The 14,861-nt window shown below is 48.0% G+C and overlaps 1 protein-coding gene across 6 annotated transcripts in view; it reads left to right on the top strand.

Annotated features, from left to right (window-relative positions):
• Positions 1-288: 288 nt before the first annotated feature.
• MARK2 (microtubule affinity regulating kinase 2) overlaps positions 289-14,861 on the top strand; it is a 55,126-nt gene continuing 40,553 nt past the window's right edge. For 2 of the 6 annotated variants that reach the window (XM_046643299.1, XM_046643295.1), the window contains exon 1: positions 289-1,346. In XM_046643299.1, the coding sequence (XP_046499255.1) occupies positions 1,293-1,346 (54 nt within the window). In that variant the 5' untranslated portion in view covers positions 289-1,292. The remainder of the gene's footprint in view (positions 1,347-14,861) is intronic. The other 4 variants (XM_046643304.1, XM_046643298.1, XM_046643303.1 and 1 more) reach the window with 2 other exon arrangements.

Genomic DNA, 14,861 nt, shown 5'->3' with positions numbered 1-14,861 from the left:
GAGATGTTATGTGATTTTTCCAAGGTCACACAGCACTTTCAGTCCACAGAGCTGGGGCTGGAATGCAGGGCTGGGGGGACCTCTGCAGCCTCCCGCAGCTGGGAGCCAAGGACACGGACCAGGACCTTGAAGAGCCCTGCGGACTAGATGTGGGGTGTATGGATAGATAAATAGAAGCCAAGATAGATGATGGCAGGTGATGAGTAGTAGGTAGACAGTTGATAGACGAACGCAGCATTTGACAGGACACATGTGTTGATAGACAGGTTGGTTGATAAACGAGATGCATTTTATTAGCTGACCGCCAGACGGACGAACGGACGCGCAGGCGGGAAGTTGTTTTAGAACCAAAGGATGCCAATCACAGGGACGGCTCACAGCCTTATTTGCTATCTAGTCAAATAACAACACGCACAGGTGATCCACGCTGCCTGTTCAAGGTTTGAAAATATCCGAAAACTGACGGAAAGAAACGAAGAGTCAGACTCCGGATAGCACCCGAGGGAATGACCCGGGGGCTCGCTCGGCCTCGGGTGTTGCCGGAAATGGCCGACGACCGCCGTCGGCTGCGGGGCGGGACGGGGGCGTGGCCGGCTCACGGCACGCGGAGCCGCTTCGGGTGTTCTCCGGAAACTGCCGAGAGCCAGCTTGCAGTGGGCGGGGAAAGGCCTGTGGGCGTGGCTGGAGTACCCGGAGTGGCTTCGTGGATTTCCGTAAACACAGCCGAAACCCGGTTTTCGGAATCGAGGAGGCGCGCGCGTCCCCGGGGTTACCTTCTTCGGGTGTTTCCGGAATTCACCCGTAGTCCGCGGCCGGGAGGAGGAGGCGCGCCCCCCTCCCGTTCCCAGCCGCTTCGGATGTTTCCGGCTGCTGCCGGCGGAAAGAGCCGAGGGCCGGCGGTGGTGGCGGCCATGTTGGGAGCAGCAGGTCCGGCGGCGGTTGCCTGTGTGCCGGGCGCGGAGCAGTGCCGTTGAGGGCAGGGGAGGAGCGAGGCGGGCGGCCGGCTGCGGCGGCAGAGAGTAGGCGGAGCGGCGCGGCCCGGCCGAAAGGCGGCACAGCCCAGCCGGGGGTCGGGGGGGTGCGGTCCGGAGCCGCTCGGAGCCGGCGCGGCCTAGCCCGAGCGGCGCATCCCCGGGCTGGCGTGAGCGGCTGCCCGGCCTCCCCGCACCCCCGGCCGGGGCCCATGCGGCGGGTGCCCCTGCTGTGAGAAGCCCCGCCCGGCCGGGCTCCGCGCCTTCCCTTCCCTCCCTTCCTCCAAGCTTCTCGGTTCCCTCCCCTGAGATACCGGCGCCATGTCCAGCGCCCGGACCCCCCTACCCACGCTGAACGAGAGGGACACGGAGCAGGTAAGGAGCCCCGAGGGCTCCCCGATTCTCTGGCTGGGCCCCTGCACCTTGCGGAGCCTCCTCCCTCCTCTGCTCCCCTCGTGCCCCTGCTGCCTTCCTGCCGGCCTCGGCTGCCCTGTCATCTGGCTCTCGGCCCCGCACATCCCCCTCCGAGTCCCGTCCTGGGACCCACCGAGTCCCGACTGCAAGCTGCACACTCGTCCTCCTGCCGCCCCCTGCTCCCCTCCCCGCCCTCCTGCGCCCTTCCGTGTTACCTCCGCAGCTCCCCCGGCTCTTCCCTTTTTCTCTCGGGGGCCTTTCTGGTCTTCCTCCACCCACGCCTGAAGCAGCCACCCTCCCGCCCCTCGGATGCACCCCGCGATGTGCCCCGCGTCGCCGTCCGCCTCTCCCTCCGGCTCTCTAGCCTGGCTTCCCCTCCGCCCGCACCGGTTCTCCCGGTCCCTGGTTATCACCCTCAGGGTCCCTCCCCGGAGTGTCCTCGGTCCCGGAACCCTGTCCCCTTCCAGTTCCTCCGCTTTTTTTTTACCCTGCTTCCTCCTTCTCCAAATTGTGCTCTCCCTCTTGCTCGCAACCCACCAGCTCCACCCTCGTCACCTTTCCCAGTCGTTCGCCTACTCTGTGCTCACTTTCCCTTCTTCTCGCCAGGAGCTCCCTGGTGCCTCGCGCTGGCATTTGTTGCTTCCGTGTTTCCCATACAGCTGTCATGCGCATAGTTTTCCCACAGGTTGTCTTTGGGGTTCCAGCATCACTCCCTTCGGAGTCCTCGGGTCCCTCACGTTCTCTTCCCCCCCGGGATCTGGCTTTTACGTCTCTGGGGCTCCTGCTTCTCCTGTGAGCGCCTTGCCAGCCTTCTCGCTGGGCTCTTCCTACCGAGGGAAGAGACTGTTCCAGCCCCACTCCATTAGCGCAACCTGTTGCTCAGTCCTCTCCCGGGCCTCGCTGCGTCGCCGTCCTTGCCCTTCTGGCTTCCTACACCGCGGCACAAACCATGATGCCTTCCTGTCGCCTCACTCCCGGATCTGTCACTTTTCGTAGTATCTTCCTCCTTGCTTGTTGCCTTCCGGTTTCGCCACCCTCACCCCGTAATCCCTCCTGTGCCTCTTAATCAGGATCGCCTTTCATCTCCGTGTTAGTCTCCCGCCTTCACCCCGTGTGTGCTTTCCCCACATATGCCCCTCTCCATCCTCTTCCGATTGGCTGGTCTTTGTAACTCCCGGCCCAGGCGTTTTGCATGCTAGTTTCTTGGGCTGCACACGCTCCCCCTCATCTTGGCAATCACGGCTGTCATTTGTCGCCCAAGTCTTAGCCTTTCCTGTGTCATCTCACCTCTGAGCTGAGAGGCGTCCACTTTCCACCCACCCCCCCACCTTTCTTTCACTGTCTCCAGTGTCCCTTGCTGACTGCTCTGTGGAGAGTCCCCTGCCTGTCACACCCTTCTTGGTGGAGAACTTCACAGGCCAAAAAAACTCGGCTTAAAAAAGGAGCTCTTCTCCCCTGGGGCTGCAGTGCTTTTTGCGTCCTTTTCCCTCATCACATCCTTTCTGTTTTCCTCTGGTTCCCTTCCTTGTTCTTTGGAGCCCAATAGAGCTGTTGTTTTAGTCTCCTGCGTGTTAACATCCTTTTCTGAAAAATCTCCCCTCTTCATTTTTCCTACGTTTTTCTCTTGTTACCTCCTGGTTCTGTGTCACCTGGGTGGTCAGGAACTCAAGAGGAGTTCTGGACCCAGTTTCTCTCTGCAGTGGGTGACCTTTCATTACTGGTGGAATGATTGCTTGTGGGGTGACACAGGTCGAGAGTGAGGTTTGGTTGATTTCCGTGTCATCACTGGGCTTGGCAGCTGGTTCTGCATGGGACTGAGGGCTCTGGAAACCGGAGTGTCGTCTGTATCTCACAGTCTTGCCCTCACTTGCCAGCTGTTTCTCGCCTTACTGGGAACCACTTTCTCCAGGCCCTCTTGAGGTCGCCTGTTCCATTCCTTTTCCTATCACAGCCTTTGTTTTAGCAAGTGAACCCTGCTTAACCAGTGAACTTTCCCAGACTGTTGATCAGGAGCTGTAGGAGGAGGCCGAGCGACTGACTGGCACCCTCAGGCATTTGGGGAGTGGCTGGAGTGCCTGCTCTCTGCATGAGGCTGGGGGGCATTGTGTTCAGCGAAGTGGAGTACAGACTGCCTCAGTGTGGTTTCTTTATGCTGTTTACTCAGTGTAAATGTGTTTTTTCTTGTGATGTGTGCGTTGATTTCCCTCTCTTCTGCACATGCCTAGCATACTGCTGCGCGCGTAGTAGGAGGTCGGTGCCCACCCGCTGATTCTGTGATAGCGGTAATCTGTGAACCATTTGGGATTGTAAGCTGCTGTTTGATAACTTTGTCCAGAGCAGTGGCTGCATGCATTGGCATCCTGTTCCAAATTATGATTGCCCATCCTGTTTCCATTCTTTATGGACTTAGGCTCCCCTGAGCCACTCCATAGCTGCTGCTGCTGTTCTCAGGGTAGGCGGTCACCCTGTTGACTTGATGTTAAGTGTCATCCTAGTAGAAGCTCAGACTTTGGAAAACCTTGCATACACCTGTTACGGGCAGGTGCCTCTGTTTTTTCAAACAAGAAAATAAACAAGTAGCAGCTCCTCTGGTCATGAGACCAGGGATGCCAGAGTGGTGGCTTCTTTTAGGATACATCACGCTACCGGGGGAGAATAAGGCAGCTCTCCTTGTCCTGTTGCAATTTCAGCTGAAGTATTCCTGGGAGCTCAGTCATTGCAGTAAGCCTTAACGTTATGAAATGAAAAGCACGGGATTTGGTTGGGCTGATTCCTTCTCCCGCAAAGGTCCTCTATCCCCGTATTTAAATTATTTAAACTGGTTTTAACAGAAAATAGGTAAACTTCACTGGTTGTCTTCAAGCTCCAGTCTCCTCTTGCTGTTCCCCTCCCCCTTTCTTTACAACATGTGGCTGATGAGAAGCTGTTTCCAGGAGCTCTTTGATCACATCTGAATTAAACACACACACAGAAAATGTTGAAGAATAAAAATAAACCTTGTGACGCGGGGAGATTGCCTGTTTGCTGTCAGCTCTGCTTCTAATGGCGAAAGTAGGAGATAAAAGAAAGTCAAGCCCCGTCTTTAAGTTGATTTTTGTGACACCTGATTCCAGATGTGCTTGTTCACAGCGCCAGACTCTTCTTCCGTTTACAGGAGGAGGATTGTGACCTGGGGCTGGTAGTTTGGGGATTCTTAGTCTGTGAGCTGAGCTTTCTGTTCGCTTCTTTTCCAAATGGCTCTGCTGGCCTGGAGGCTTGGCAGTGGTGAAAGCCATCAGCAGGATGACTGTTTGTCTTCCAGCCCACAGCAGCAGGAATAGGCAAGTGTGGAGGGGGGTCCAGTTTCCAGAGTTCATCTGCCGCTGGTTAGCGCTTTCTGCAACACCTGGTGGAGGGGCTCCATGGCTGCGACCTGCCCCCCGTCTAGTCCTCAGGAACCACGCGAGAGGGCTCCTGAGAGAAAACAGGAGACTTGCACCCCTCACCCCGATTCTGTTGCAGTGGGCAAGGGAGGGTGTTGCTGTCGTTCTTCTAGGGGGTGAGTGGCATTGTTTCTTCTCCCAGGTAGTTCTGGGAGGAGGAGTTGGGAAGTCTGGGTGAAGGGGGCACATCTAACTTATAGGATCCTGGAAAGAGCAACTGGGCCACTCCAAACATGTTTTCCGTGGATCCCGGAGTCGATCCCGGCTGAGTGTTACGCTGGATAATTTGGTTTTAGTGTCATCTAGTAGAGAGCTCTGTTAGCTCTCATGTCACTCCCTGCCCTCCAAGCTGTACACCGCCATGCTCTGGGTGCTGACTCTGCCCTCCGCCCTCTGCCTCTGACCCAGGGGCTCTTTGGTGGTGCTGCCTTCTGGTCAGGGATGTGGGTGGATGTCGGACCGTCTATTCTCTCTTTCTGCTGGGCCCTAGAAATCAGAAATTGCTGCTGTTAGAGCAAGTGCTCCAGGAGTCCTGGAGTTCATGGTGTCGTCATACCTCTAATCTTTGAACCTAGCAAAGGTAACTACCTAGTAAATTGTAATAATTTCTCCCTCATTTGTGGACTTTGGGAAGTAGCTAAACAGACAGATACAAGGCAGTCATCGAAACTTGGCCTGCTTCAGATTAAAACCAAGTTTGCACAGGGACCACTGAATCTCTCAGATGGTGACCAAAGATCAGGCTTGAGATTTCTCTCCATGTAAATGTCTTAAGCAGAGTTGATGCTCATGAGGCAGGAAAAGATTGAGAATTTGTTTGCCTGAGAGGTTTGCATGGTTTCTTGGGAGTCAAAAACTTCTCAGACTAGACTGTTTCCCCTTTGGACAGAACAACCCACTTCTCAGTGGTCATGTGACCAGGACTAAGCCATGCCTTCATGAACTCTTTCCCATTGAGCACTTAGCCACCTGGCTGGCATTTCTTTTCTCCCAGGAGCTTCTATGACTTTCCTACATATGTATTATGTCGACTTGAATAAATATTTTATGCCTAGAGTGCAGCCAAGCCTCAGACTTTGTGGCCCATTATCAGCAAGTGGGGTGGGGGCTGGGCACCACCTTTGGCCCCATGATAGTGTCTCTGCTAAATGGACTCCTCCTAGCAGCACTTTGGAGCCCTTTAATGGATTGAGATGAAGTAACCTCAGCAGATGGAAAGGGCAAGGAAGATGGTCGTCCTTCCTTCCCTGAGATTGCTTGATGAGGTTTTCCTGCAGTAACCAGGGCCGGACCCACCTCCCTCTGCTTGGTTAAACTGCAGGCTTGGCTTCTAGGCGTCTGCTTTGAGATGTTGTGGAAACAGTTTGATGCTCTCTTAGCCATGCCGGTGCTGCCAGGGTCACCACTTTCCTGTCAAAGCGAAAATTGAGAGGGATGTGGAAAGGGTGGGTGGGGTTTAAACCTGGCCCTTCCTCTTTGAGCGGAAGTTCAGCAAAATGACAAACCAGATAGGTGGCTGCGTTTCCTTATCTGGATGGGAGATTCCAGTATTTGTACATTTTGCGCTTGAAGCTTGGATTCTCCAGGCTTTCTCCCAGCCTTCATCAAACATGAGTGAGTCACTGTAGTGTTATCTATGCATTTTCCCCTTCTGTCTGAGCAAAGGCGAGAGTAAGCCTTTACAAACCTTGTGGGGGAGGAAACCACCCATTTCCCACTTCTGGCATGGGAAGAGGCCGTCTATCCCCATGTTAACTCTGAAAGTTCTAGCTCTCAGAGCGGAATGTCACTACCCCCCCCCCCCCCCCCCCCCCTTCGGGGCAGGCCATCGAATGTCATTGCTGTCTTTTCGACTTTGAGATGGTACATCTGATTCTGAAACAGCCCCAAGGGAGGGTCTGGCCTCCTGGTTTCCAGTTCTCTCTGAGGAGGAGGGATCCCAGTTCCTTCTCGTGCCCACCCGACCTGCTCCTCCTTTTGGGGGTATAAATAGATCCTTCATCTGCATGTCTGCTGTTGTCTAGAGTGTTTGGAGTTTCTCGGTCCCTGTGGAAGGTTCTTTCCACAGATGTCTGTCTTCGCGTTGGCACTCATTTCCCCTATGTCCATTTATTCCTTACATTTCTCATTAGAAAATGGCAAAAAGGGCAAAAACAAATGTATTTCCTCTCGTGCAGCAAATGATTCACTTTAGCCTTAGAAAGCTGTATAACCACCGGTTTGGTAGGAGAGAGGGTGAGATGGACACTGATATTGTGGCTAGGTGAATCCTGTGGGACAGAGTGGGGATGGAGGCCGCAGAGAGCAGAAGGGGAGGAGTGTGTTCAACGACTGGCTCCAAGCCACCTTTTTCTTTTTAAACAGAAGGAAGGCGGGGCAGACCAGAGGCTTCTCTGTAGAACCAGTCAAGCTGGTTTTGAGCAGCCTCGGCCTATTTTCCCTTGTGCTCTTTGGGAAGTTGGCAATACAAAGGTCTGCCTCCTCTGGGGCTCTGCTCATTGAGGCAGGAGTTTAAGCGGTGTCTCTGACAACCCCCTCCCCGCTCATACTGAATGCATCTCCGAGCTGGGCCTCTGCACATGAGTGGGCCTTCTCTATGCCTCGCGCAGCTCTAGGCAGCTGGGTCTCACACACCTTTCGTCGGAAGCTCTTAAGATACAGCTCTTTTTCTTGGGCCCCCTTTGCAATTCACAGCTTGGCAGAAGCCCCTCAGCCTTCAGGAGGAAGGGACTGGGTCTGTGGCTGGCTCCTCATTTGTGGATCTGGAAGGGAATCGGGACTCCTGACTCCTGGCTGTTGTGATCTGGCTGCTAAATCCAATGAGACCCCGGAGCTTTTGGCTCAGGACAGCGGGACTGTCTGTCCAGGCCTGCTGGGCAAGGAAAAAGAAGAGAGAATCATTTTTGGTCTTTGGCAGCTCAGCAGGTACTTCAGCCACGGGGGACAGTTTGAGTCTGTCCCTGATTGGGGTACGTGTAGGAAAGGTGGGAGTCATCGGTCCCCACGTGCTGGCCCTTCCTGAACAGCAGTAGGGAATCTTTCTCAGGGGAAGGACACAGCAGGATTCTGAGGCTGCTGGACCATGGGTTTGCCCAGTCGCCTGCTAAGCTGAAAACTCCCAAGTCTCAAACTCCAGCCTGTGCCCTTGGCCTTGGGGGCAGGCTGCTCCTGTTGCTACTACTGATCTACTCAGCGCTTCCTCTGAGCACCATTTTGTTGAGAGTTTGGTTCTGGTTACTGATATCCTGTATGCTGGGTGGCCTCCTTTCCTCCACCTTCTTTAGACCCGAGAGTCTGCCGGCCTTCTCTTACCCCATCCCTTCCCCACCTCCCCTCCACAGATGGCCGTCATTCGGCTGTGTGCATCTAGTGTTGGAGGCACTTGTGGCTTGTTGCTTTGTTTTTGCCCACAAGAGTTTGAATTACTGGTTCTCCAGTCACAGGAAGTGGGGCCCCATAGGCCCTCTTGGTGTAGCGTAGCATTCTAATTGAGTTGAGCTCATGGCAGAGTTGAAAGGAGATCCCAGCACTTTTGGACTTTAAATAAGTGGTTTCCTTGTGGTTCGAGCAGGCTCGCAGCTAGATTCCATGTATTGGAGTCTTGGGTCAGCCCCTACTGTGACCTTGGGCTTACTTAATCTCTAGGCCTGTTTGCACATCTGTAAAAAAAGAGTAATAAGAGTACCTATCTTATAGTAGTTGTGAGCATTACAGGAGTTAATGAGTATAAAGCACTTAGAATAGTGCCTGGCAGGACTCAATCATCTTCGTCATCATTGTTCCAGTTGAGCCACTTGGTGGATTTTCTTTGCGCACTGCACAGCTGCAGGTCAGTGTGAGGGATGTACAGTGGAATTTCCCTGTAATCAATGGAAAGAATCTTGGCCGCTTCTGGCCACTGGGTGCCATAGGTGCTTTTTCTAGCGTTTCTGTGTTTTGTTTTGTTTTGTGTTTTTACCAGTCAGCTATCTGAAAGAAAACAGAATGCTGTTGGAGAGGTTTAAGTACTTTTGAGAGCACTTAAAAAGAAAAAAGATAGTTCATTTATTTACAAGATGTCAATATTGGGCAACTTTATTGATTAAAGAAAAAAACCACGCACACGCCACCCTCTGCCCACCCATACTCTGTGTGGTGGGTGGTGGATGGTGGTGGTGGATATGCAGCCTCATGGATGACTGCAAGGCCAAATTGACAGTCACCAGGGCGTGGGTTTTCCTGAACGTTGGGGTCAAGGTGTTCGAGGAGCCCCATGGAGGGTAGGGATTTCTTTCATCGAGTTCCTTTCTTCAAGTGCAGTATTTGCCCCAAGAGAAAGCTCCCTGTTTCTCTTAACGACCACATGGGAACTTTGCAGCTAATGATTTTAGGTTCCTTTTTCACTAGCAGAGGGGCCTTCAAGGATAAGTTGTTACCTCTCTTGACTTCTCTAAAGTGAGAAGAAAGCCTCCCTTTGGTGAGGCCTGGAGAGGTCACAGCCATTTCTCAGTGGCTCCTGTGAATTTGAACGCTGAACTTGGGGCTGAGATTTTGGTCTCATTTGGTTACTTGTTTGGCTTCATCTCCTGCCCCTTCTAGAGCCTGAACGCCTTGTCAGAACAGCAAGTAAGGTGCTTAGTGTTTTCACAGAGCAACTGTGGCCAGGGAGAAAGGTAACCGTCATCAGAGTTGGGCAGGGAATTTCTTTCACTGTATTTTCCTCTTCCTTTTGACCCCTCTGCTGACTTGTCTCACTTCCTTTTTTTCTGTTTGGTTTCTTTGAACTCTGTTCCTTCATTATGACTGTCCGTCCCGGGTTTTCGTCTCCATCTCCCAGTCTGCCTTACCTGTTCCTCTGCCTCTTCTGTGGCGGTGGCTCAGGAGAGGGATTTTGGGAGTCGAGATCTCCTTCATGGATGGAATCCCACAGCCACTCAGTCCTTTCTCCTATTCCTCTGATTTTGGTAAAGTTAAGGATTCACTACTTTAGAAAGCATTTTCTTTTTATGTCTCCGGGGCCGCTTTCCTAAGTAAAGCCAGGCTTGGTGATGCGACAGCTTATTAGGGACGGCGTCCTAGTTTCCCTGGTGACAGAGTCTAAGCTAGTTGTGGGCTGTTCCTCTGACCTGTCAGGAATGCCATAACTCTAGCCCCTGTCTTGGGAGAGATCTGAGGAGTCACGTGTTAGTTTTGGATAGTACAAGATTGAACTTGGTTCTCAAGGTATAGTCTGGGGACCCTAGGGGTCCCTAAGACCCTTCCGGTGGTATAGCAAGTCAGAATTATCCTCGGCGTAACATTAATGCAGCATTTGCCTTTTTCACTCTCGTTCTCTCACAGGATGCAGTGGAGTTTTCCAGAGCTGAATGATGTGTGCTGACATCATCATTCTTGGCTAATGAAATGTATGCTACTGTATTCTTGTGTTTTCTAGAATTTTTAGGGTAGTGCTTTAAGATATAAATATGAAAGTTTTCAATGATGAACACAGTTTGTTCTCACTACTTCTCCTGTGCTCCTACTAGCTTTCTTTGGTTGTACCTACTATAATCTCTGTAACCCTCATTATTGTCCAAAAGATAGTTATTTTGAAGTCCTGGCATTTTCCTGGCACCTTCGAGGAAACACAGTAAGAAGTAAGTACAACTTGTAAAACTTACTTGTAGAAACTTTTGGGGAAACTTCTAATTTAAAAAGCTTTATTTACAACTTATTTTAGCACTTAATACTGTTTTATTCTAAAATAGAAGAAAATTTATAATATTTCTCTTATATTTAAGGATGAATTGTTGGCTTTAAAAAGGGAAATTAGAAGACTTGCGTTCTCAACACATAGCTGCAACCTCTCTTTACTGAAATGGACACGTGAAAGGGAGAAATCTACTCCAAAGAAACTGGGCAAAACTGTAAATAAGAAATGAAAAAAAATTAAGAAAAACAAAATTATATTGAAAGCTATCTTCTCCTCAGCTTTATAGATGTTAATAATGTATCTTATTGCATCTTACACAACAGAACCTTTTCATGTAGTGTCACAGTGCCAGTTACGCTGCGGCGTCATTTGAAGACCAGTCATTCAGAGTTTAAAGAAAAAGGAGTTGAATATTTTAAGTGTAAACACCATGAGCTCTTGAAAAGCCAAAATTTGTTCCAGCTTTTCAGTCTGGAAGTGAAACAGTCACTGAAGCCTCTTACAGGCTAAGTTGTCACATCGCTTTGGCTGGAAAGGCCACCCAATAGCAGAGAGACTAATGGAGTCTTGAACAGCTGACGTTCCTGAGTGCCCACTGGATGAAGAGTCGGTCAAATGCAGGGCAGTGCCACTTCATATGTTCCCGCGACTCGTCAAATTAAAGATTTACCCGCAAATGTGAAGACTGAGTCAGTGTCTTGCTTACCGAATGTTACTTTCACCTTACAAATGAGCAGATTTATAGATGTGGCTTGACTTGTATTGGGACCAGCTCTGCTTCAAAGAATATTTTCTTTATGTGAATGCCCAACAACAGACACGAGTGGTGATAAATATGCAAAGGCTTGAACGACTTTTTTGACTCTTGTGGTTTATCCTGGAATGACTTCATTTGCATTTGCCCTGTTGGTGCAGAAGCAATGGCAGAGAAAACTGCAGGGGCCACAACATGAATCAGAGCAGTGGCACCAAACTCTGCTGGTGGCCATAGTTGTGGACTTCTTTCCTGCTACACACTTGTGGTTAAAAAAAGGAAAAAAAAATCACTTAAGAATGTCCGGGATGAAGCACTAAAAATTATTAATTTTTATTAAATCTGAACCCTTTTATAAAGATCTTAGTATTGTGAGTGAGGAAATGCAGTGTCCGTGGAGCGTTGCTGCTGTGTACCATAGTACAATGACTGTCTTGAGAAAGTGCGCTTGGGTGTTGGAACCCAACCAGCTGCATGGATCATCATTTTTACTTGAAAGAACAACTGATGGGCAAGCTGTAGCTGTTCATACTTGAGTATTTACTGGATGTTTTCTTGAAATTGAACAAAGTGAGTCTGTCATCATTGCCAGTGATAAAATTCACATTTTCAGGAGAAAATTAGAATTTTGGAAAACTGGTATTTATCAGAGACTTTTTTGATGAAATCACTGGTAAAACTGATGGACTGTGATTTTTTTGATATTGTATGAAATGCCAATATTTGGAAATTCTGCATAATTCTCTGAAGGAATATTCCCCAGATTGCCAGCGGGTAAAAGCCATTCAGAGCACAAGATGACCACTCGGTGTAGACACATGCAGAAGATTCGCTGATAAAATTTCAGATTGCACGTTGCCACTAGCCTTTAAAAATTACGACTTGTTGAGTTTTGGTCTAGCGTCAAAGAATAAAATCCTCAGTATCCGAAAGGCTATTGAACTCCATTTTCCAAGTACAGGCCTGTGTGAAGTGAGATTTTCTCCATATCTTTCAGCCAAAACAACACATCGAAACACACTGAGTGCAGAAGCAGAAATGAGAAGTCGACTCTCTTCCGTTAAGCCGGACATTAAAGAGATGTACAAGAATGTACAGTGCAACTCCTGTCAGGAATTTCACCTTGTTTTAGAAAATATAGTTTTTTCATAAAAAATAGGTTATCTGTGTAAACGTGTAATGGGTTTATGGTTATTTTGAAGGCATTAATAAAAATATTTTCTAAAATTATCAGTTTCGCTTTCTAATAAGGTAACTGTCAATAGCTGTAACCCGCATGAATGAACTATCTTTGCAGTCATCAATGATTTTTTTAAGAGTGTAAAGAGTTCTTGAGACCAAAAAGTGAGAAAATCTCTGTTGTAGACAAAACTTGAGTTGGTGGTCCCCAGTCTTGGGTCGGTTCCCTGCGCTGACTTCATAAGGAGCCCTAGTTTGCCGTTCCTAGCCCCTCTGGAATTCCTGCCTGGGCCTCAGAGACTTTGACCCCCATTAGCTTATTTCCTTCTTCTCATGCATATAGCGCTGGCCCTGTGAGATTTGTTGTTGTTCTTTTATCTGTGGTTTGTGTGTTTATTCTACTGTCACGTTTTTGCTTTATTCATTCATTTTTATTCTTTTTGTCATTTTCTCTTTATTCATTTATTTTTAATTTTTCTCACTTTTTTCCTTTTTTCATTTCTAATTTAGTTTGTTAGTGTTTGATCCTTAGTTTTTTGGTCGGGCATTGTGTTTTGATTTCATTGTGAGATCAGTTCATCAGGTGGACTTCCCTTTGGTTTGTGTGAAGTTGTGGTTTGGGAAATACAGTTTTTTCGTTAAAAATAAGTAACCTGTGTTTATATGTAGTGGGTTTATTAAAAGAACTATTAAATTCTTTTAAATGAATGGATACATATTTGTCTTTTCTTGTTAATTTCTAATACAGTAAATAATGATAGATATAATCCATATAAACAAAAGCTTTTGGGGGATTCAGTTATTTTTAACAGTGAAACGGTTTCTGAAACCAGAAAGTGTAAGAGTCATAGTTGTAGACAAAACTTGGGTTAATTCTCCCTAGCTTTGGTTGGTTGATTTCTTGGTAATTTCGTAAAAAACCATTTTGCAATTCCCAGCCCCTATTTAGTCCTGGCTGGGCCTCAGGAAGGCACTTGCTGCCTTGGTTTGCTGTCATTCTAGCCGAGGAAGCTGGTTCTCAGGGACCCAAGGGACTTTGACCAAAGTTGGCTCATTTCCTCCTTCAAATACAGAGCACTGGCCTTGTGAGTTCTTTTAAACAGTGAAATTTTATTTTTTTTAATTTTGAGATAATTTTAAACTTAGAAGAGTTGCAAAAATAGTCCAGAGAGTTCCTGTACATTCTTTACCCAGCTTCCCCTTATGTTAACATCTTATGCCACCATAAAACATGTATCAAAAGTGAGAATTAATCTTGGTATAATGCAATTAACCAAAGTATAGAATTTATGTAGATTTCATCAGTTTTTCACATAATACAATTAACCAAAGTATAGAATTTATGTAGATTTCATCAGTTTTTCCACTGATGTGCTTTTTCTGTTCCAGGTACAGTTCAGGATCCCCCACTGCACTTAGTTGTCATGTCTCCATAGTCTCAAATCTGTGACCATTTCTTAATCTTTCCATGTCTTTCATGGTGTTGACAATCTTGCAGAATACTGGTCAGTTCTTTTTAGAATATTCCTCACTTATGGTAGTCTGAGATTTTCTCATGGCCTTGTGCTTTAATTTCATTTTTTCATTGTGGTAAAATACACGTAACATAAAATTTACCATTTTAATAATTTTAAGTGTATATTCCAGTGGCAGTAAGCACATTCACATGTTATGTAACCATCACCACTATTTCCAGAACTTTTTCATCATCCCAAACAAAAACTCTGTATCAATGAAACAACTCCCCATCTCCCCCTCCCGCTCCGCCTCTGGTAACCTCTCTTCTACTTTCTCTTTGCATTTGCTTCTTCTCAGTATCTCATATAAGTGGAATCAAACAATATTTGTCCTTTTGTGTCTGGCTCATTTCACTTAGCATAGTATTTTCAAGGTTCACCCAATTGAAGCTTTAATTCATTTTAAATTTAACTTAGATTTTACTATGATGATATGTATTAAGTTGATATGTTGGAAAATAAAGTTACTGAGATGTGTAGCTGTAATGGGTTTAGTAATGATATTTTAAGTGAATTAATAGGTAGTTTAACATTTTCTCAGTTTTAATTATAATGCAGTAGCAATAGCCCACATAAGCAAAACCTATTTGAGGTCCTTAATAATTAAGAGTGAGAAGGGTTTCCAGACAGGGGTGTGAGAATCACTTTTGTAGACAAATACGGGGTTGGTCATCCCTCTCCTTAATTGGTTGGTTCCTTGCTATGACCTCATAATGAGCCTTTGTTTTGCAATTCCCAGAGTCCTGGCTGGGCTGCAGGAAGGCACTTGCTGCCTTGGTTTCAAGACGTTGTAGCTGAGGAAGCTGGTTCTCAGTGACCCAAGGGACTTTTACCAAAGTTGGCTTGTTTCCTCCTTCTAATACAGAGCGTTGGCTGGTTTTTGTTGTTGTTGTTGTTGTTTTATTCCATTAAAAAGATCATTTGGCTTACTTG

The sequence above is a fragment of the Equus quagga genome, chromosome 17, assembly GCF_021613505.1.
Source record: "Equus quagga isolate Etosha38 chromosome 17, UCLA_HA_Equagga_1.0, whole genome shotgun sequence".
In the NCBI taxonomy this organism is placed as follows: domain Eukaryota; kingdom Metazoa; phylum Chordata; class Mammalia; order Perissodactyla; family Equidae; genus Equus; species Equus quagga.
This window is presented reverse-complemented; position numbering and strand designations above follow the sequence as displayed.